The sequence below is a fragment of the Propithecus coquereli genome, unplaced genomic scaffold (assembly GCF_000956105.1).
Source record: "Propithecus coquereli isolate 6110/MARCELLA unplaced genomic scaffold, Pcoq_1.0 Scaffold171, whole genome shotgun sequence".
Lineage (NCBI taxonomy): Eukaryota > Metazoa > Chordata > Mammalia > Primates > Indriidae > Propithecus > Propithecus coquereli.
The window spans coordinates 1,180,640-1,202,848 of NW_012141747.1; the positions used below are offsets into that span (position 1 = coordinate 1,180,640).

General features: G+C 43.1%; 1 protein-coding gene across 1 annotated transcript in view; it reads right to left on the reverse strand.

Annotated features, from left to right (window-relative positions):
• The window catches only part of SLC9A4 (solute carrier family 9, subfamily A (NHE4, cation proton antiporter 4), member 4), a 55,493-nt gene that overhangs the window by 27,491 nt on the left and 5,793 nt on the right, over nt 1-22,209 (reverse strand). Inside the window, exons 3-4 of the mRNA XM_012641925.1 lie at nt 2,097-2,356; nt 555-772 (exon numbers count right to left, since the gene is read on the reverse strand). Coding sequence (XP_012497379.1) covers nt 555-772; nt 2,097-2,356 — 478 coding nt within the window. The remainder of the gene's footprint in view (nt 1-554; nt 773-2,096; nt 2,357-22,209) is intronic.

Here is a 22,209-nt window from a genome sequence, read left to right on the forward strand (position 1 = left end):
TAAAGATTCACTTCCTGGTTTTTTGTTTGCTATACATCACAGGCTCATGCACTCAACACTTAAATAAAACCACCTGTACTATTTAGGGGAATGTTTTCTAACAATACTTGTCTTATATAGAGTATAATTTGTGAGATCTCACTTGCCCTGTAGCAAAAGTATAAATAAATGCCCACAGTTTATAATCTATATCTGTTTAAGGTGCAAGAGAATGCAAGTTGGCAAAGAAGCGAAGATCAAATGATACATTTGCTGAGTTATATTTAAATGTGTAGATGTGAAAGTTCTCTTTTCAATTAAAGAAAAGAAAGAAAAGAGAAGGAAAGACTCCTTGCCCCAGTCTTACTTCAGTGCACAACCTTATCAGCCACTAATTACTTTGAGCTGATTGAGGGAGCAAACAGAAAGCGTTCCTGGTCAATGCAAGATTCCTAGACTCCCCTAACCAGTAAAACCAGCTGGCATCCACTCACTACTCATGTTTTTACAGAAGGGAATAAGAGAACTAAACATGCAGCAAAAAAGGAGACTCTTTGGAGCTGCGGGTCTCTTACTGATGGCTCTCCAGATCTGGCAGAAGACCAGGGTGAAGCAGATGAAGGCCCAGTTCCACTCGTGGTTCTTCCCAACGGTGGACACGCCCATGAAGATGAAGATCAAGGTCTCGCTGACACTGCTCAGCATCTTCATGAAGTACTTGATGGTCGTGTAGGATTTCTGGGACACGTTTTCTTCCACGTACTTTTTCATTGTTACCGCACAGGCCGTGATTCTACAAAAGGATCAGAGTCTCAGAGGGAATCGACAAGGTTCTGTCCCTCCAAGGAAGTCGGGGATGCCACAGAGGTAGGAACCCTGTGTTTGTCTAGAAAGAACATCTCCGTTTCCTTTCTCTGGCTGGAGATTTTCCACAGATTTTCTTTCTTCCTCTATTCCCTCTGCAAAGGGACTCCACAAGATAAAGTTGAGTGTTGCGGGGAAGGTAGGTGTGGCATGTCCTTCCCACAATAAAACAGCACACGATCCACATGGGCACACCAGTGGCAGATGCTTCTGTCTTGCCCTTCCTCACCAAGTGCTTGTCAGCCTCAGTTCTTACTGTCTACTTCACTCTGCCTTAACCTAAAATAAATCCACTTCAGTTGCCCAGAGAGAAAAATTCAACAAGGCCCTCATTTCCTCCGACCAAATCATATTTCTTACAACGATTTTATAAGGAATTCTTCATTTCAAATCTTTCTGTTCTAGAGACATTTACAAGTATGGGGAAAACAAAGAACCTTGCCCCTCATCTTGGGTCATTTTTAAGGTGGGGAAATGATGGATGCCTAGAGTTTACTGTATTATATTTAATTGAAAAAGATATTTCTATACAACAAAATTAAATATTTGTGCCCAAATATCTGGACAGGAGGGTAATGTCATAAAGAAAACAACACAACCAGAAATATCAAGCCAAACTGAGAAGCCTCATTCCAAGATAAACATTTGAAGAATACAAGGACCTAAGGACACAAAGGTAAGCATTTCAAAAATATTGTCATTAGGACAAGGAGATCTAGATTTCTAGAGTCTTATCCCATCTCCCTAGTCTCATTCCACACTGAAGAACCACGGAGCTGTGGTGTGGTCTGAGGGGACGAGCAGAAGGCAGAGCCCAGGCACGGTGGTCCATCATGCATGCCTCCCTTCAACCTAAAATTAATTTTTATTTTTTAAATTTTTATTTTTTTGACCATCAGTCAAACATATAAAATTAATTTTTCAAGGAAAAACAAACTATTGAGATAAGACTTTAACCCTGAACTTTCCCCAGATCTCCTCTGCACCAGCTTCCCCAAGCTTTCTGATTGACATCATCGCTACCTTCTCCTCAGGCAAATCGCAAGGAGAGAGCGAACGCAAATGTCAGAGAGAATATTTGTTTGTCAAAGAACCTGAGTCAGATTTTCCAAAGGTTTAAACAATCCTAAATCCCGCAATGCCTTTGGAGATTAGCATCAGAAGTCAGGCCTTTTCCAGATGCCTGGTTCACATGCTGTGGCCCTAAACTTCCTTTATGTTACTGAGAGACTTGACCCTTGGACTGTACTCACGCCAGGATGCCAGAGAGGTAGAGCGTCTCAGCCGCTAAGTACGACAAATAGCTGAACATGAAGACGATGAGTGGTTCAATGGCGGAGACATTATGAGTGAAGCGTGTGATGAACGCAGAGATGAATCCAAACACGATGCCAAACAGGACTCCCCCGACCCCCACAACAACGAACCGGGCACATCCAGCCAAGATGTCAACAGCCTCTATGTCTTCAAATGTATGCATCTTTATGAAGGCAATTAATATATTGTATAAGACCTAGATAGAAAGAAAAAGAAAAGAAAACACACAGGAATTAGGAATTAGAAAGACTTTACACACAGATTCTCAGCTTTGTGGCTAGTTAAGTGATATGCACGATAAATTATACGACAACAGATATTAAGATGGCTACCTAACTTCTAAATGTATTCCAAGTAATTTAGATGTATTCAGTTAATAATACTGAATAAGAAATATAACACTCACAGCTTCCACCCACTGAGCACCTGCTATGTGCCAGTGTCTTTGCTGAGCTTTCTGTGTCAGTTAGTTTTATTGCCTCTAAGCTGCAAAGGCACCCTTCCATTAGTGCTCTAAAATAAACAATGGGATGCTTTTAAGCATCTGTCCTTTACAGTGAGCACCAGGTTAAGTTCCCTCAGTAAAGGGTGCAGAATGGATACTATAGGAGGAAGGGATTTCCAGCAATTTCTCTGGGGCCCACAGGGAGAGTCAGTCCTGTGAGTGTGAGGACTTCCAGTGGAGTCAGCCTGAGCCACAGGCCATGAAAATGGTTCCTTTGCAACCTTGCAGCTTCAGCCTGGGGACAGCTTGTCTGCATCAAGCCTTCCTGCAGCATGTCTGTGGCCTAGAGCTGCACCCAAGCAGTCCTCCCTCTGGGAGCCTTCTCCTGTGGCCCCTCCCCAAGCAGCCTGCCCCTCTGAAGGCCCTGTCCTATGTCCTCTCTGGAATGCGGTCTCCAGCTATATCCCTGTGCCAGGGATTGCTGCCTGACACCTGGCCCCGCCTGCCTTCTGGAGGGCGGGCTAGTGTTCACCCAGCAACTCCAGATCAGCTCCAGTCTAGCTAAACCAGCCGCCTTCTCTGCTATCCAGTGGCCGATCCCACCTTCTCCAGCGACAGCTGAGCCCCTTCCAAGCTTGTCCCTCCTTGGGTGCCCTCCCTCAGCCTTAGGGTACTGTAGAGTTCTGTTATATTTATAGTTATTCCTTTATTACAGTTAAGTTTTGTGCTGAAATTTTTCTGGTTAACCCATTGTGTGGTTTCTCTTTCCTGATTGAACCCAGCCTGCTACACGCTCCATACACTGTACCCCACCTCACTGAATCCTGCAGATGGCTCTAGCCTGTGTGATACACACTCTTAATTTTCCTACGTATTTCTCTTCTTATTTCAGTATTTATTTTGAAGTTGCAGGAATACATGGATCACTATTTGATGTCACTCCGTAGCCCAGAACTAAGATCTGGCTCTGAGAAGTGGCAGCAGGCGCGTGGTAATGAGACACAGAGAACAGACGAAGGAAGATCTCTGCAGAAACTGAGGACCTATGAGATATCAGCACCTGAAGAGTCCTGCTAAACTCAGCACACACCTATCAGCCTCTGTTTGCCGATACCAGGGAAAATGAAAAAAAAAAAAAAAAAATCAGAGCAGAGGGCAATAGCTAAAACTCAGGGAAATCATGGCAGTGGTCGTGTTCTGTGTGCTGCAGACGCACAGGAGGACCCCCACAGACCCTCCAGAACTGATCGGTCTGTATCCCGTTCATCCCCTCGCTTTCGCAGGCTGCTCTTGCCTCCCCTCTGGCCATGGACACCCCACTCTGCACCCTCCAGGCTCCCCCAGGCCTCCTGCCCCACTCTGATCTCTCTGTTCCCATCTCCCTTATGGAGACACTCTGTGATGTCACCTCTACTCCTCACTGTGGCCTAACGGCCTTTGGGTTCTGGTTCTGGCTCCACCCTCAGGGCCAACCAGGACCACATGCTGCTTAGTGCACACACTGACCCACCGGCTATGGTCTGCGACCCGCAGGTGGCAGCAGCCATTCCTCCCCCTGACCCAGTCCTGGCCTCTGCTGCCTCCCCATGTCATCTCCTTTATGAGAAAAACTGTTTTTTTCCCCACAGAGAGGTTGGCAATAAATGATTGATCGTGTACAAAGATTGTCCCTGGGCTGGTTCCTTTTGTTCCTAATCATAAACAGTCAGAGTGCATTGGAAACAAAGGCCCCCTGCATCTCACTTGCCCTCTCTTCTAAGAGTGCCTCACGTTTGTTTGAGGGAGGTTGTCCTCTAGTGACAGAGCAGAAGCATTTGGTTATGGAGATAGGTGCCTTTACACTGGTGTCACCAGGTAACTGCTGCATACTTTTTGCTACCCCCCATGCGCAGAATCAAAAATCACGTGGCATGGCTTTGGGCTTCAGAATGTGAATTGTCAGTGAGGGACAGTCGTCAAAGGAGCTCAGGTGTCATGAGTCCTCACTACAGTGCTTCCTTGCCAATGCACCTTGTTGATGGGGGAGAGGAGGTATACAGAGGGTGCACAGTGGCCCTCTGCTTGCAGGTTCTTGGTCCACAAACACCTCCACAATGCAGCTTTGTCACCTGTGTTACTCTCCTAAGGATACTATAGCAAAGTGCCACAAGCTGGGTGGCTTAAATTAACAGAAGTTTATTGTTTCACTGTTCTGGAGACTAGAAGTCTGCAATGGAGATGTTGGCAGGGTTCTGCTCCCTCTGAAGCTGCTAGGGAAGAGCTCTTCATTGCTTCCTTTGAACTCCTGGTGGATCTTGGCAGTCCTCAGGGTTCCTTGGCTTGTGGACGCATCACTCCAGTCTCTGTCTCTGTCTTCACATGGCCGCCGTCTCTGCATGTCTCTTCAGTGTCGCTTGGCCTTCTTCCAAGGACACCAGTCACTGGATTAGGGCCACTGTGAGCTCATGTTAACTATGTCTGCAAAGGTACTATTTCCAAATAAGGTTACATCCTGAGGTTCCACGGGGACACAAATTTTTAAGGGGACACTAATCTACCCAGTACAGCTTTTATAACCAAAATGTCCATACAATGGAATTAACTCACATTATAGACTAGCAGATTTCAGGTATAAATCTCTCAGAGCACAATTAATTTCGTTTTGAATTTGACAAGGTTCTACATAAACTATGGCTTGTCCCCCATCTGGTTCCATCATGTTTCTTAAGAGCCCCCAGGACATGTTTCGAGGTACAGATTAGTGCCCCCTTTTTAACATATTAAACATAAGCAGCCAGTAGCCAGTACGCTTGGTGGGACAAGAGAGTGTGCACAGAAGGTTATAGCAGGCGTGCTGCCTTCCCTCAAGGAGATGTTTCCAGTATATTTTCTGGGAGGAGAAGCAGCTGAGGAAGGTGAAAAAGAATCAGAAAGCTTGGTGCAAATGGCCCAATAAGGATACACACACACATACACACACACACGCACACACACGCACACCATGAACAGTATGGATTTCCGAAATTGGGAAAGGAATTACTTTAAAAAAAGAAAGACTTGTGGAAATTTTAAACTAGATTTGCTTAAGAATACACATGCTAAATGGCAGAAGTTTTCAGAAACAAAAGTGCAAAGGAAATACCCACAAATGTCCCACAATACTTCCCAGAGAAAAACATGGTAAATATTAATACTATAAATATATCTTCGTAATCCTACCTGTCTGTCTGTCTATCTGTCATGTACCTGGCATCTAACCATCCATCTGTCCATATGGGACAGTCAGAGACCCTCAGATCCCTAAAAGCAGGGATTCCCATCTGCTGTTCTCAGCTAAGGGCCATGTGCCAGGACCACTGAGGTAGGCCGTTTCCTGGAGGACACAGGACTCCTCTGATGGGTGTCCTAAGCCTGAGGGCTCTCGATGGGCTTGATAAACTCTCTGAGAAATGCAGTGAGACAGTGCCATCCAGTTTTCCTCCTTCCCTCTCTCCTTCGCCTGGGGTCACTCTGCACTGTGGCCTGAGAGCTCTCTGCGCTTCCTGGACTCCTTTCCCATTTCCCTCCCAGGAATTTCCCCTAATAAACCTTTTGCACATCCATTGCCCTCTGAGTGTCTGAACCATGGACGATCCATACAATATCTGTGTGCGTATCAGGCATATTTTACAAAACTGTTATAATCCTGGTCTATTTAAGCAAACTGAGGCCATGTTTCAAGAAAACCCTGGCTAAGTATTTGAAGAAAATTTGTGATTTATGGTTTCAAAATGAATCCTAAACAGTCTTGGTGGTTGTATCTTGGCTCAGTGAGTTTGTTTAGTCCAATTTCACTCTCTGCCTGCCTGCGGGGCAATCCACATATGGGTTTTAGAAGCCCTGGGAATTGCACCTTTGGAGTTGAGCTCACATTCAAAGGAATGAAGCCAAGATGAGGAGGCAGTCACTGTTCATGGACCCAGAAAAGGCAGGTTTGGATGAGGTTAAGTGGAACATGAGAGTTTATTTGACTCTCAAATCCAGAGGGAACTCAGGGAATATGATTGAGACACAGAGATTTGAATATTGTTGCCACAAACTAAAACTCTTTTACATAGCTGGTCAGATTATAAGTTGCTACCCCAGACCGTTCCCATGGCCTGGGAAAGTCAAGTGGGCCAGCCCTGTCCCTGGACACCAGTGTGCCCTGCCAGGAAGATGCCATGGCAGTCTCCAAAGCTAAAGTAGTACATATAATTAAGGAGACTACATTTACAGTCACAGTCCATACGACTACATGAAAAACAGTCCTTACCTTTCAAATTACCAGGCTCTGGGTATCATTACAGTGGCACAAGATTTTCTTTGGATTCATCTCAAATCACAATAATGTGTGTGTATCTTTTATATATTGAAGGAAAAAGCCCAACCAGTGCTAAATTCCAAACATGCCCACTGCCCTATGGAGAACAAGGTTAGATTCTCCCTCTTCACTCATTGTCTCAGGGAATGGTTCTTTTATGTTACCTTTAGGTACATTAACCTTATATCCCATGATCTTGCTAAATTCACTTATTATAATAATTCTAGTAGTTGCTTTATGGATTCCTGAGGATTTTCTACATAAACTATCAGGTCATCCACAAATAGATATATACATTATTTTCTTAGTGATCTTACCTTTATGGGTTTTTTCTCATGATTAATTAATAGAAATTTTGAGAGTGGATACCTTTGCCTGATATTTAACCTTTACTATGATGTTAGCCATAGGTTTTTCACAAATATTTCTTACCAGGTTGAGGAAGTTACTTACTCTTCCTACTTTGCTAGGAGTTTTTATCATAAATGGGTGTTGAATTTTTTCAAGTGGTTTTCTGATTAATACAAACACGTATTCTATTTATATGATAAATTACGTTTATGGGTTTTTCCTAATATTTAAAATACTTGTATTAATTTCTGGGATACCTTGTATGGTCATGATTTATTATACTTTTTATGTGTTGTTGAATTTGATTTGCTAATATTTTGTTTAAGAATTTTTTTGGTATATAATCATGATGGATATTGGTCTACAGTTTGCTTTCATTGAATTATCTTTGCCTGGTTTTAGTATCAGGAAAAATTTGGCTTCATAGTATAGCTGGACAATGATCCCTCCTCTTCTATTTTGGAAAGAGTTTATGGAGAACAAGTATTATTTCTTCCTTAAGATACAGATAAGCTGTCATATTTTTATATTTGTTATTGTTAATTATCATTATTTATTATCTTTATTACTGCTTTCCATTTAGTTACTTTGGGTTTATTTTGCTCTATTTTTTCTAGTTTCTTCAGGTGAAACCTTACATCGCTGATTTTAGGTCTTTCAACTCTCTAATACAAGCATTTAAAGCTATAAATTTTCCTCTAAGCACATCTTTAACTGCACCCCACAAATTTTGAATATTCTGTATTTTCATTATCATTTAATTAAAATTATTATCTTTTTTGTAACTTTTTTCTAGAACCATGAAGTATTTAGAAGTGTTTTGTTTAATTTCCAAATATTAAGATTTTCCTAGATATTTTAAAGTAATTTATATTTAATTTAATTCTGTTATAGACAAAGAGCATACTGTGTATGATATCCAGGCCTCCAAATTTATTGAGGCTTCTTTTATGATCAAATACATGGTCGTTTTTGCTGAGCATACTAATATTCCTTGAAAAGAATATTTTGTCTGCAGTAGTCAGGCATAGTGTTCTATAAACAGTAATTAGGACAAGGTGGTTGATAATATTCAGATCCTTCATGTCTTGCCAATATTTTGCTTATTTTTTCTATCATTTCCTAAGTGAAGGGTTTTAGAATGTCCTAATATTATTGTGGAACTGTCATTTTCTGCCTTTCAATTAATAAATTTTTACTTCATGTATTTAATTGCATTATTATCAGGTGAAAAAACACTTAATGATCTTTAGACATTCTTGATAAATTGGCTTTTTTATCATTATGATATATCCCTATTTATCTTTGTAATACTTTCTATCTTTATGTCTATTTTAACTGATATTAATGTAGCCACATCAACTTTCTCATGCTTACTGTTTGCCTAGTATATCTTTTTGCATCCATTTACTTTTACTCTATGTTTTAATAATGAAATTTCATTTCTTTTTTATTTATCTATTTTTATTTCAGAATATTATGGGGGTATAAATGCTTTGGTTACATATACTGCCTTTGCACTGCCCAAGTTGGAGCTACAAGCAGGTCCCACTCCCAGACATCATGCACCATACCCATTAGGTGTGAATTTAACCATCCCCTCCTCCACCATCCCACCTCCCCAATGCCCTATGAATATTACTTCCATATGGGCACATAAGTGTTGATCAGTTGGTACCAATTTAATGGTGAGTACGTGTGGTGCCTGTTTTTCTGTTCTTGTGGTACTTCACTTGGAAGAACAGTCTCCAGCTCCATCCACAATAGTACAAGGGGTATTAGTTCATCATTTTTTATGGCTGAGTAATACTCCATGGTATCCATGTACCACATTTTATTAATTCACTAATTTATTGATGGACACTTGGATTGTTTCCACATCTTTGCAATTGTGAATTGTGCTATTATGAACATCCGAGTGCAGATGTCTTTTTTATAGGATGTCTTTTTTTCCTTTGAGTAAACACCCAGTAGTGGAATTGCTGGATCAAATGGTAGTTCTACTTTTAGTTCTTTGAGGTATCTCCATACTACTTTCCATAGAGGTTGTACTAGTTTGCAGTCCCACCAGCAGTGTAAGAGTGTTCCCATCCCTTCTCATCCATGCCAACATTTGTTGTTTAGGGACTTTTTGATAAAAACCATTCTCACTGGAATTATGTGATAGGTCATTGTGGTTTGATTTGCATTTCCTTGATGATTAGAGATGTTGAGCATTTTTTCATATGTGTGTTGACCATTAGTCTATCTTCTTTTGAAAAGTTTCTGTTCATGTCCTTTGCCCACTTTTTAATAGGATTGTTTGATCTTTTTCTTGTTGATTTTCCTGAGTTCTATATAGATTTTAGTTATTAGCCCTTTATCAGATGTGTAGCATGCAAATATTTTCTCCCATTCTGTAGGCTGTCTATTTGCTTTGGTAATAGTTCCCTTGGCTGTGCAGAAGGTTTTTAATTTGATCAGGTCCCATTTATTTATTTTTGTTGTTGCTATGATTGCCTTTGGGCTCTTCTTCATAAATTCTTTCCTTAGGCCAAAATCTATAAGAGTTTCTCCACCATTTTCTTGTAGAATTCTTATGGTTCTGTGCCCTAGGTTTAAGTCTGTTATCTCTGTTATCCACCGTAAGTTGATTTTTGTGAGAGGTAAGAGGTGTGGATCCTGTTTCCATTTTCTACGGGTGGCTGTCCAACTTTCCCAGCATCATTTATTGAATAAGGATTTTTTGCCTCAGTATATGTTTTTGACTGCTTTGTCAAAGATCAGATGGCTATATGAGGATGGTTTTATATCTGGGTTCTCAGTTCTGTTTCATTGGTCTATGTCTCTGTTCTTGTGCCAGAACCATGCTTTTTTTGTTACTATAGACTTGTAGTACAGCTTGAAGTCTAGTAAATTGATAAATAGAATATATTTGGGTCTTGTTTTATAATCAGTTCCGGTAATCTCTGGCTTTTAATCAGAATGTTTAATCCATTAACATTTAATGTAATTATTGTTATAGTTTGATTTAGATCTACCATATTATTATTTGTTTTTTCTTCCCCCCACCATTTACTGTCCCTTCCTGCATTCATTTTCATTTATTGAATACTTTTTAGAATTATATTTTAATTTTGTCTATTGGCCATATCTCTTTGCTGTGTTTAGTGCTGCTCTACAATAACATCCTTAACCTTCTACAACATACTTTCGACTTTCACATGAAATAAAGAAACCTTATAACCATGTAGGCCCATTAAATATACTGATGGTAACCATCCTTAAGACCCAAATTGAGAAGGCTCTTTGTCATCATAATGTTAAATCTCATGGATTCCTTTGATACTTATAGCTAAGGCCATAATGATAATTTATTGCATTTTTTTGTATCCACCAACCATCCTAGGCATGACGGTCATGGTCCCCATGATGCTCATGGATCCTTCCAAGGGTTACTTCTATAACACAGCATCTGAGTAAGGGGTAGCCTTGTATGGCTACATTACTTTCAACATGAGACCGCCACTCAAGGGTAAGAGTAGACAGACCCTCAAGAAACCTGTCTATGGTCTGGAGACTATGAAGTAGCCTGAGGAGAAACCCTGTGCCCAGTTATGAGCTGTGGTAACTGTCTTTTCAGAGCAGCACAAAGAGAATTGACTAGGTGTGGATGAATAGAGAAACACAATAAGACAAATTAAAGGATTATAAGTGACCATGAAGAACTATGAGTTATGAGGACACAAACACTGTGAATAATAGAACTTAAGGGCAGTTAAAAAAGAATTGAGTAAATGATGTGGAAGCTAATTGGAGTGGAAAGAGAAATAAAAGAATCTATTTTAAAAAGCAGCAGAGTCTGAGCAAATGACCAAACACATCTGTGATAAGGCTCCAGAATGACAATGTGATAGTTATTGGCACTGCTCAGCCAATACTTCCTTCCCTCCTAGGCACCTTGTAGGATTGCACTTCTAGCCTCTTTGAGGTTGGTTGTCACCATTTGACTGTGCCTGCCCAACTTTTGAGCTTGCAATAGTTGTGAGCAGGAGTGATATATGTCACTTTTGGGATAGGTCATTTGCTGGCTGAGGTGAGAACCTCCAGAAATTTCTCTTCCCTCTGGCAGTGACTGGCAGTGTTCAATACTGCAACTGTTCCGTAAGCCCAGGACCTTGAGTAACCGTTACGGAGGGAGTGCCCTATTGCCTAGCGAAAGACAAGTAGTACAAGCAAGAGATAGGTCTTGTTGTTTTGGGACACTTAGGTTTGGAGAGATGTTGATTATCACAGCATAACCTAGTTCATCCTGATAGTAAGAGATCCATGAACTCAAGCTTTCGAAATTTCTAAAACCTGCTTGGTTCTAGTTGCAGCCTTTGTAAGGACTCATAATAAAGTACTTACTATTCCTGAGTTCCTGAGAGGTCAGCTATGGGTAGCGATGTTTTCTCCCCAAATTTATGTGTTGAAGTCTTAACTTTCAGTACCGCAGAATGTGACCATATCAGAGATAGGGTCTTTAAAGATGTAACTAAGTTAAAATGAGATCATAACAGTGGGGACCTTATCCAATATGACCAATGTCCTTATAAGAAGAGGAAGAGACAACAGGGAGGGGCATACAGGAGAAAGGCCATCTGAGGACACAGCAAGATGGTGGCCACCTGCCAGCCAAGGAGAGAGGCCTCACCAGAAACCAACCCTGCTGGCACCATGATCTTGAATTTCTAGACTCCAGAACTGTGAGAAAATAAATGTGTTTAAGCCCTGTTGTCTGTGGTATTTTTTTATGGCCGCCCTAGAGGACTAATACAGGATCTATGTCTTCCTTATTGCCTTGTGTATCTTTATAATTAATTCTCATTGCTTGAGCTTGCCATAAACTCAGTTTCTTACAAACAGGAAGCCTAACTAATTACTGACCCTGAGTGCCTGTGAGAAGCATTTCAAATTCAGAGTCATAGCACAGTACAATAAAAATGATCTTTACTGCACACCAGAAGCTGGAAGGGTACAAAGAATATCATAAAGACCTGTACTCATCAGCCTTGAACAAAAAATTGAATAATGAATCCAGTTAATTTTATAGCTTGTATTAAGGGCTGCCAGCATTTAAACTCTGTCATGGGCAGTTTCTTGGCAACCACTTGCTCTGACTCTCTAACTGCTAAAGGAAGCAACTAAGACGACCAGCAACTATCCAGCAAGCTCCGCATAATGTTGTAAAAGACAGAAGGGAGGAAGCTCTTTGACCTCATGTCTAATGAAAAAACAAACAAGCGAACAAGCAAAAACCCCAGAAGACCTGCAGCCCTGGCTAGGAGAGTTAAACATGGTGATTAGCAACCCTCCTGGGGTTGAGATCCCTGAACACTCATTGCTTATAACCTCAGAGAATATCAGCAAAGATGGTGAACTGAATGGTTATCAGAAAAATATAATGAGGAAGAGATAAAATATGAGTGTGAGTCAATAAATCCTGTGACTTGGGGCACAGCAAAGGAATTCCTTAAAGGAATTTCCTTCCAATTTAAAACATTTGACATCCTGAGCTTGAAGAAAGATGGAGCACCGCCATAGTTCCTAGCTGCAATTCCCACCTACTTGCTGAAGACCCCCGAAGATGCATCTTGATTGATCTCTCCAGACTCTAGACTTCTATTTCCAAAACAACTAAACAGTTCCTTTAATGGCCTGTCATATCTCAGACTCAGCAGTTCAAAACTAACGTAATAGTAACCGCCCACCTCCCAGAAAAACCTGCTCCTCACCCATCATGCCATCCAAGGAGTTGCAGAGCCTGACCCCCCTCAATCTATGCAAATCTTTCTCCTCCATCACTCCCCACACCAGCTTGGAGCAAATGTCCTTAGGACTATCTTTCACCATCTGGTGTCCATGCACCTACGTGATATGAAATGTAATTTAAAGGCTGTTTAACCTCAAAACTCTTTTAACTATAAAAGCATGTATCAGATGTGACCAGTAGATTTAAGTCCACTGAAGACTAGCTCTGTGATTTGCCTTTTCTGAGAAGGAGGTTGCTCTGGAATAGTGGAAAGAGCAGTAGCTGACAGAAAGTGGTTGTTCAGTAATATTTTTTGATAAATTAACAAAGGGATGCAGAGCAAGACAGAGCAAGACCCTGTCTTTACCAAAAAATAGAAAAAATTAATTAGCCGGGTATGGTGGTAAGTACTTGTAGTCCCAGCTACTCAGGAGGCTGAGGCAGGACGATCACTTGAGCCCAGGAGTTTGAGGTTGCAGTGAGCTATGATGATGCCACTGCACTCTGCCCAGGAGACAGAGCAAGACCCTGTCTCAAAAATAAATAAAATAAAATAAAACAAAGGAGTTGTATTTCATGGTCTCCCAGCCGTCTTCTCTATCACCCAGTAAAAACGGAGGCTGTTCCTGGCTGGCGAGGAGGAAAACGTGGATTACCACTGCCTAGAGGCAGCCTCAGCAACTCCCTCCCCAACCCATTGCCTGGGTCTCATGGTCCTGAGCAGGCCTGTATGGCAGGTTTTGCTGGATGTTATCCATTTACGCAACCATTGAGGCGACTATAACTATTTGTCAACCAGCACCTTTGAAAGAGCCGACTCACAGGGCTTTTCACATGACACCGAGCATGATTTGTCATATGGCAGTCCAGCGTACCCAACAGACCCTGGAGCACGCACAGGTGGTGTTCGTGGTGAGGCATCTGTTGAAACCACAGGACTAGGAAACTCCCTAGGCTGTGTTTGGAGTTCTAGGCTTTCTTCTCTGGTCAGGGATTTCCATTAACATATTATGTAATCTCCTAGAAAATCTCTGTGGCTGGAAAGTATTATAATAAAATACAGAAAAATAGGCAGGTCCATGGTTGTGGGTTAAGAAGAATAATTTATAAATGACAAGAAATAAGTCACATGTTCATAGCTTGCAGCTCATCAAAGGCAGGGGACAAAGCCTATTTGCTTTTGCATCCTCAGCACTCGGCACAGTTGGCGTTGGAAGACCTACTCCCATCTGCTTTTCTGCACTCATTTTGATTACTCCCTAAAGAGTTAGCGAGACATTGCTTTTCTCCCTAAGTGTTTCTTTTCCAAATCCATTTTCATAGCTGCTCAACCGTACCTCCTGGCAAAGAAAGGACAGCTAACCAGAGAGGCTTTGTTCTTTTCCTTGCACTTATAAACTGGAGTGAGTTCTAACCACCTCTAAGTAGCTCACAGCGTAGGCTGGTTGAAAACCAGTTTGTACAAATAAACTGCAACCATTCTGTTTTCCATTCTGTTTCTTCAGCCCAAAGGAAATGAATCAAACAAGTGTTTATGATGAAAATCTGGAGAGTTGCAATGAAACAGTAGCCGAGTGCCACTCTAGGCCTGTACCTCTGAATGACCAACCTACGCCTAAGGAACAGAACTTCTGGGCTGCTGGTTAAAGGGAGGGTCTGCAGCTTAGATGCCAGATGTGCAGGAGGTAAAGGTGCCACCCAGTGTGGAAGGTTAAGAGTCAGATTTGGTGAACCCCTGCCCCCTCCAACACACTCCTTCATTTGCTGGGACCTTCACTGAGCTGGTCCTCCCTTGTCCCTGCTCCTCCTGTCTCCCCACCCTCGTCCAAGCTTCCTCCCAAGCTATAGCGGTTGCTGCATCTCTCTCTCTCTCTCTCTCTCTCTCTCTCTCTCTCTCTCTCTCTCACACACACACACACACACACACACATGCAGCCAGCACCACGTTTCACTGCCAGTGGCAGTTGTGGGCTGAGGAGGTGCTTACCAGGCAAATTTCCAAACAGTCTGGCTGAGAGCACATGTGTGAAGGCAAACGCTGGGTCCTGGGCTGGGTGGGCCCCAAACTCCTGCCCTGCCCCCATGGGGGAGGGGGAGATGCCTCACAAATTGAGGCACTTGCCAGGACTTTGCATGGTGGTGGAGTCCACTCCCCAAGCACCTGAAGCCAACCAACCAAGAGTGCATGGCCCTGTGCGTCTGTTTGGGCCGAATCTCCATTTCCACGCAGACAAACACCAAGCACATTGTCTTTCTGGTGTGGATCCGCCTCTGGCACATGGGAGGGGTACGGGGACACTCGCTCATCACCCACCATGAGCCAGGCATCTAGGGGTCTGATTTCACACCCTCGTCACAGCCATCCTCTGAGGGTGGATTAATCGTTCCCATTTTCACTCACGTGGAAACTGAAGGACAACAAGATGGAGTCCCTTGCTCAAGATCACGCAGCTTGGAAGCCCACATCCCCCTCCTACTCGGAGCTCCCCACATCCTCGGCCAGAGGAAACTGCCTCCTCAACTTATTTCCTCTCATTCTTGTCCCTGGAATCCGAATGTAATGACAGGGATGAGGAAGTAAAAAGAAGACAAGGAAAAGCTGCCTACTCTCCCCTCAAGATCCTGTTCAAGTCTGTGCACAGCTCTTCTCTAGGAAAACGTGAGACTGCAAAGTCGAGACAGACGGACACGACAGTGCGGCCTCACGGAGAGGGTGGGGAGAGCCCTGTGGCTCAGGAGCTCTTGTGCAGGTGGCTTCCATTAAAGACACCAAACACTCACAGGGGCTCACTCTGTGCCAGGTGCTATTTTAAATGCTTTATGTGTGTCAATTCTTTTTAATCCTTGCACAACCCTATCTCCATTTGACAGACAGAAAACTGAGGCCCAGCAGGGTTAAGTGACTTACCTAAAGTCACACAGCTTACAAGCAGTGAAGGCAGGACCCAAACTGAAGCATATGCCCTCCCATCCATGCTCTTGAGCAGGATGTAATAGTCAGGGGCCCCTTTGAGACAGGAAAATATAAACCAGAAAGAACCATGAAGGAAAATTTGCCTTCAAATGAACTGGCCAGATGTGCAGTTCACCTTCATGCATGGTGTGTCCAGTGTGGGCGCAGGACAGGTGCACCACAAGGTGTAGGGAAGGAGGGATGGGACACTGGAGTGCTTCTCTCACCCACTCCTGCCCCTGGTTTTAGCGCACTACTAGTGTTTGGGCTCAGGAAGCACTGCTGAGGTTTAGTGGCGACAGCTTGTCTGAGGGAAAATAACCTACTTTGCTCACTCTTGGGGGCAGTGAAGGAGGCTGCGGTCACTAGAGACCAGCTAGCCCGGGGGCAGGCCGGCACCAGGGCCAACACACAGCCCCTGCACAACTCTCCTGGTCCCCATCACTCCCTCCCTCATTCATGCATTCACTCTTTCAGTAGCGTTCATTCCTGCATTAGTCATTTGCTCAGTGCCCGCCACGACACTCAATGTTAGACACAAGGTCCCAGCGTGCGGATGCCAGGAGGGAACACCTGGGAGAGAAATCAGGAGAGACAACAGGCAGCTGGTCAGCAAAGACAGGCTGACGAGGGGATGGGGAGATGAGAAGAGAGGAGGACAAAGGAACCCAAGCAGGAGGGATCAGGGGATTCAGGATTGGAGCTAGCAAGGAGAATGTATCATGAATAGAGAGAAACGGAATGAGAGGTACAAGGTCTCTACTAGACACTGTCACTAGTGATCGCCTCAGCTGAAGGGAATTGCTGGCTGGACCCACCAGCCCGAGGACCACTTTCCACTCCGTCTTTTGGATACTGAGCGATAAAATGAATCCAAACCAATAAATAGATAAATGACTTCTCTAAGAGCGTGTGTGCCTACAATGAAAATAATAATGAAGGAGCTTAGGCACATGGAGATCTGTAACTCAACTGAGAGGCCCAAAGGACCAAGAAGGGCCAGCTCAGGGATATGAACCGAGAGGGTCTGCGTCCAGGGGGTCTCTGCCCTTAACTACTACGTACTGTCCCCACCTCGTGATGTCATGAGGCTTGACTGAGGAAAGCTGTATAAGGCACCCATGAAGCTGGCTGGCCCGGAGCCAGTGCTCACGAGCGTGTCTCCCCCCACCCAGCCCTGTGTCCCTAGAGGATGGGACACAGGCAGCAAGACGCCACGTGAAGGTACCACTAGAGGAAGAAGGGGAAACGAGGGGAAACAAGGAAAGCACGGAGGGGAGAGAGGGAGAGGGTGTGAAGGGCAGCGTAGAGGTGCAGCTGTGGAGAGCAGAGGCGCCCTGGAGCCAGGCCGCCGGGGTTCCCATCTCAGCCCCGACCCACACGGCCCTTTGACCTCTCAGGAGAGGTAGAGGAGGTGGGGAGATGGGATGAGATGAGGGGGCATAGACACCTTGCTGGCCTCACTGTGTTGCTTATTCAGCAAGTTGATCCATCCGGGAAAACCAGGGAGGGATATGAGCATGAGAACAGTCTTCCCCACATGAACGAAGTAGCGCCTGATTTTAAATCAGCTGCCTGTTGTTCAGAATGAGCCGACCACCACGCATTGTCCACACGCTGCCCTGATACGAAGTCACAGGCAGCATTCGCGAGCATTGAGTGCTCACTCCAGGCTGGGCCCTCACTGTACCAAGAGCTGAATATAAATGTTCCGGTGACCCTCTGAGCCGAGGAATGTCATCATCCTAATTTTACAGCAGAGGAGGCTTGAGAGGATCGGAATCTTGCCCAGAGCCACACGTTGCAACCAGCTCGGCAGGCAGGTTCTGTTTGGAGCAAGAGCACGGGCTTCACTCCGAGCCCAGTATCCTCACAGGTAACACGTGGGTTCTCTTCTGTCCCTCCCAGCTCCACGAGTTGGAAATTCAAAAGGTAAGACAAAAGGGAAAGTGATCGGAAGGCTGCACTGAGCACCCTTGTCTGCTCTGTCATCAGCCGGGCAGTGTACTCTTGTTTAACTCCCTTTGTCTTATTTTCTGCATTTGTGAAATAAGGGTATTCATCCGTGCCTCTTAGTAAGATTAAAGGATTTAGTAAAATACTAATAAATGCAAAAGTGACCCACATGGGACCTGGATATAGGAGCTGCACCTATTGTTCTGCTGTGATTTCGGCCATGAGATTCAACTGAGTTATGCAATCTTAGAAACATCCTTTATTTTTAAAATAAAAATCATATATATTTAAGTTGTACAACATGATAGTTTGATATTCATATAAGGTATGGAGTGAAGTGATTACCAAGGTCAAGCTAATTAACGTGTCCATCTCCTCACATCGTTACCATTTTTCTATTTGTGTGTGTGGAGGGCTTAGGAACACCTGAAACCTACTCTCTTTTTGCAAATTCCAGTATACAATACAGTATCGGTTATCATTTTAAAGCTATTTGGGTTTTGTCTCTGCTCCCTTTGCCTGCTGTTAAGGGTATGTTGTGGCGATGAGAGTCATAACCTAAAATATTCAGCAGGAGGGAGAGATAAGTGGGACAAGAGACCTGTTGAGAATCAGATTAATATCTTGACGGTTCTGGAGCAGCTCCTGCTCTTTGGTGGGAAGGCGGCTCTTTGGTGTTCGGAGATCTGTGGAGTCGTCACACGTAACCCGCAATCACAGGCTGCCTTCTGGATGACTCAGACTTTCTGCTGAAAGGGCACACTTGTGACTTCTGCCCTCGGGACGGCTCCTTCCTCAATGAAAGGGTGAAGTCAAGGCTCTTAGCTCAAAATACAACTGGACGGCAGAAACTACCCGTTGCTTTCAAGCTGCCTTCTAAATCCGGCCCTGGGGCTTCTCTGGTTTCACTTAGGGACCCGGCAGTGCCAGCACACACTTAACACTCACTGTGCTGTGGGTAACCACAGGGTAACCCGGGAGTGACGTGCGGGCAACCCCACTGGAGCCAACGCAACAGCAGCTCTGCCCAGCGGAGGTCACAGCAGCGCCCTCAGCGGATACTCTGGTCACTTGAAAATTATACTGTTATTTTGAAACGGTCATTCTAAAAAAATGTCATCCTAGAAGCAATCAAATTTTGAGGAAGTCAAACAAATTTTGCTAGCAAAGGAACCCCAACCAGAAATGAAGCAGAGACTGGCTCTAGATGTGAAATCTACTGACAACCCAGGGCAAAGTCAGATTCCCGAGCTCGGGGACAGTCTGCAGTGGTGGCAGAGCCAAATGCATTTATCGGTAATTAATAACAACTTTTTCTTGGCAAGATTTTTTAAAGATTATATCATGGAGTTCCTGATGAAGAAACAGTGTGTTCTGTGAAAAGTAAAAGAGGTGGTATTTAGAAAGTCGTTTCTTACCCCTCTAATAATTTATGAAGCACAGGTTGAATAATTGCCTCAGAATGGACTGCCAGGGGTGGCCCTTGACGCTGTCAAGGGTATTGTCAGTAGTGGGGACAAGAATAAGTGAGTAACCCTAAAAACTTGGATATGAGTGAAATAAGGTTATCGCTGGGAGGTAAACAAGGAAATGAACACATAGTGGCTCAGAATGGATTCCCAGACAAAAATTCAGTTGGAACAAACATACACCTGGATAAAACTTACTCAACTGAAACAAAACAGGAACTATGAAAGTATCTGAAGAAAGAATTGATGGGGGAAGGGATGATCAGAGGCTAATCTAACCCAGTCTGGGGAGACGTGTACAGTCCTTGTTCTAGGCTCATCATCATTTTAGATCAAGATACATCAGGTTCTCTCAACCTTAAGGCAATAAATGAGTATTTCTCAAACTTCAGCAATCATCCGAAGTGTTAAAAATGAAGATTCCCAGGCCTCACTCTAAGACAGTCTGAATCGGTGGGTATCGGATGGGTTTGGACACACCAGAGACTCATCAAACCCACCAGTGTGATTCTGAGACATGTGGCCTGAGGTCCACCCTTTGGGAAGTGAAGGTTCTGAGTCCTATGGCAGTCTGCCGTCCAGGCTCCCCTGGCAGCTCTCTGACAATGTGGCGTTTGTGAAGCTTGCCCAGGACAGAACGCACAGGCCTGATGAGTCCTGTGTCTTGACCCAACAGTCCGGGATTCTCACTGTGAATAAATAAATTGGCTTCTGGCTTCACGTAGGGGTCTCCTTCACTTGGTGAACCCACTCAGATAGCTCAGATTATTTTTAAAAAGAAGCTCTTCCTGTCTGTACTATTTTTGCATAAAGTTTTCACAATAAAAATATTGTGTGTCATGTGAATTAAACAGTTAATTTTGAAAGGGGAAAAATAAAAACAGAATATTTACATAATCTCTGGTTAGACACAATCTCTGGAAGTAAAATATGAAACCCAGGAGCAATAAAAGAGTACATTAGTAGGTTTGACTACATAAAAGTTTAAAACTTCTATAGGATAAAAGGTACTATAATCTAAAAAAACTTAAGTGACAGAATGGAAAAAGAATTTTGGTTTTTATATAACCTTCAAAAGTTTAAAATTAAGATAATTTATTGAGTTCCTACAAATCTTTTTTAAATGCAAGTAGCCCCAAAGAAAAATAAGCAAGATGTGATATTTGCATGCAATAACTGAGACATATTTATACTAAAAAATTACTTGTCATTTATCTGAAATCTGATTTTAACTCACTGTCCTGTATTTTTTTTAAGCCTGTCAACTCTGAAAGGATACAAACTTCCCATTTACAGTGTGAGAAACAGTAATGATCCAGAATTGTTGAAAAGTTGCATGAATATCATCATGCAAATTAAAATAAACATTAGTAATACTTTTGTGTGCATTACTTTGGAAAACATTAAGAAAACTATGTCCCTTATTGTCTAGGATATAAGAAAATAAGCACTTAATATGCTGTCTATGAAAGTGTAAGCTGATAAATACATTTTGGAAAATCTTGGCAGCTATGATGTAAGGCCTAAAATTAAGGTTCAGTGTTGTGTGCTGCCTTGACATTGGCAAAACCGGGAAGACTTCAATTGGCCTAACTGCAAGCTCTCTTCCCCAAAGAGGCCCATGACAAGGTCCCCAGCCAAACAAACCTCCCTGTCAAGGGGACCAGCCATGGTTCCTGCTTATTTCTGAGTAGCAGGTTTCAGTTCCCTGCCAACCCACAAAATTATTCAAATAAGCCAATCACACCCTCCTGGGAGAACCAGGGAATACCTCACCCTCTTGTTACTACTAAGCCTGCTTCCCGCAGTTCCCAGTTGTTCACACTGTTCCCACATGCAGCTGCTGTGTGGCCCTGTGTGGCATGTGGTGTCCTCCTCCCCTGGGCCGTGAGTATATGCGATTCATAAACTGCTCCCAATCTCATCTGTTCAGTGTCTGGTGTCATGTGTTTGGCCATCTCCATAACTGTGGAGAGAGAATCTCTGATTCGGTAATGGGGTGAATATGAGGTGATTAAATCTGCAGCATATTTCAAATTTAACCTGAAAGTTTCGCTTCTAAGAAAATATCCTATAAAAATACTCACAAATGCAAAAAGAGAGGCATGCAGAAATAAGAGTATTCAATATCCACTGTAACATTGTTTGTAAGAGTGAAAACTCAGAAACAATTTGAATAACCATCCATCAGGAAATTATTAAATAAATTATTGTAAACTTAACCTATGAAATACTATGCGACAGGTGAAAAGACATAGAAAGAATTCCAAGACTTGTTATATCTAAGCAATACATACAATACGCCCACTCTACGTAAAAGGAAAAAAAATAGATCTACATCTATGTGTGTACGTAAGTGCATACAATAAAGACCGTGCGTGGGGGAAATGCTAAACTGGTAAGAGTGGTTGCCTCTTGCACAGAGGGGGAAAAGAGAGCAAATAGGAGCTTTTGTGTTTTATACTGTATAGTTTTGTACTGTTTGACTCTTAAAATGAAAATGCTTTCTAATATTACTTCTATTTATGCTGCAATATAAATTTTAAAATAAGGAAAGTATATAAAAGCACATATATAGGTCTTACAGACTAACCACTGGAGAAGGTTTGTAGTATTAAGGAACCTAAGCAATGGGAATAACTACTTCTGAATACTCCAGCACCCCCAGCCTACAGGCATCTCCTGGGCCTTCTTCGTGTTATGTGTTGCTCAAACCTCTAAGTCCTTCTCAGCCCCCCTCCAGAAGGATGCCTGAGCAAAAATGCCGCATCCACATTTTTC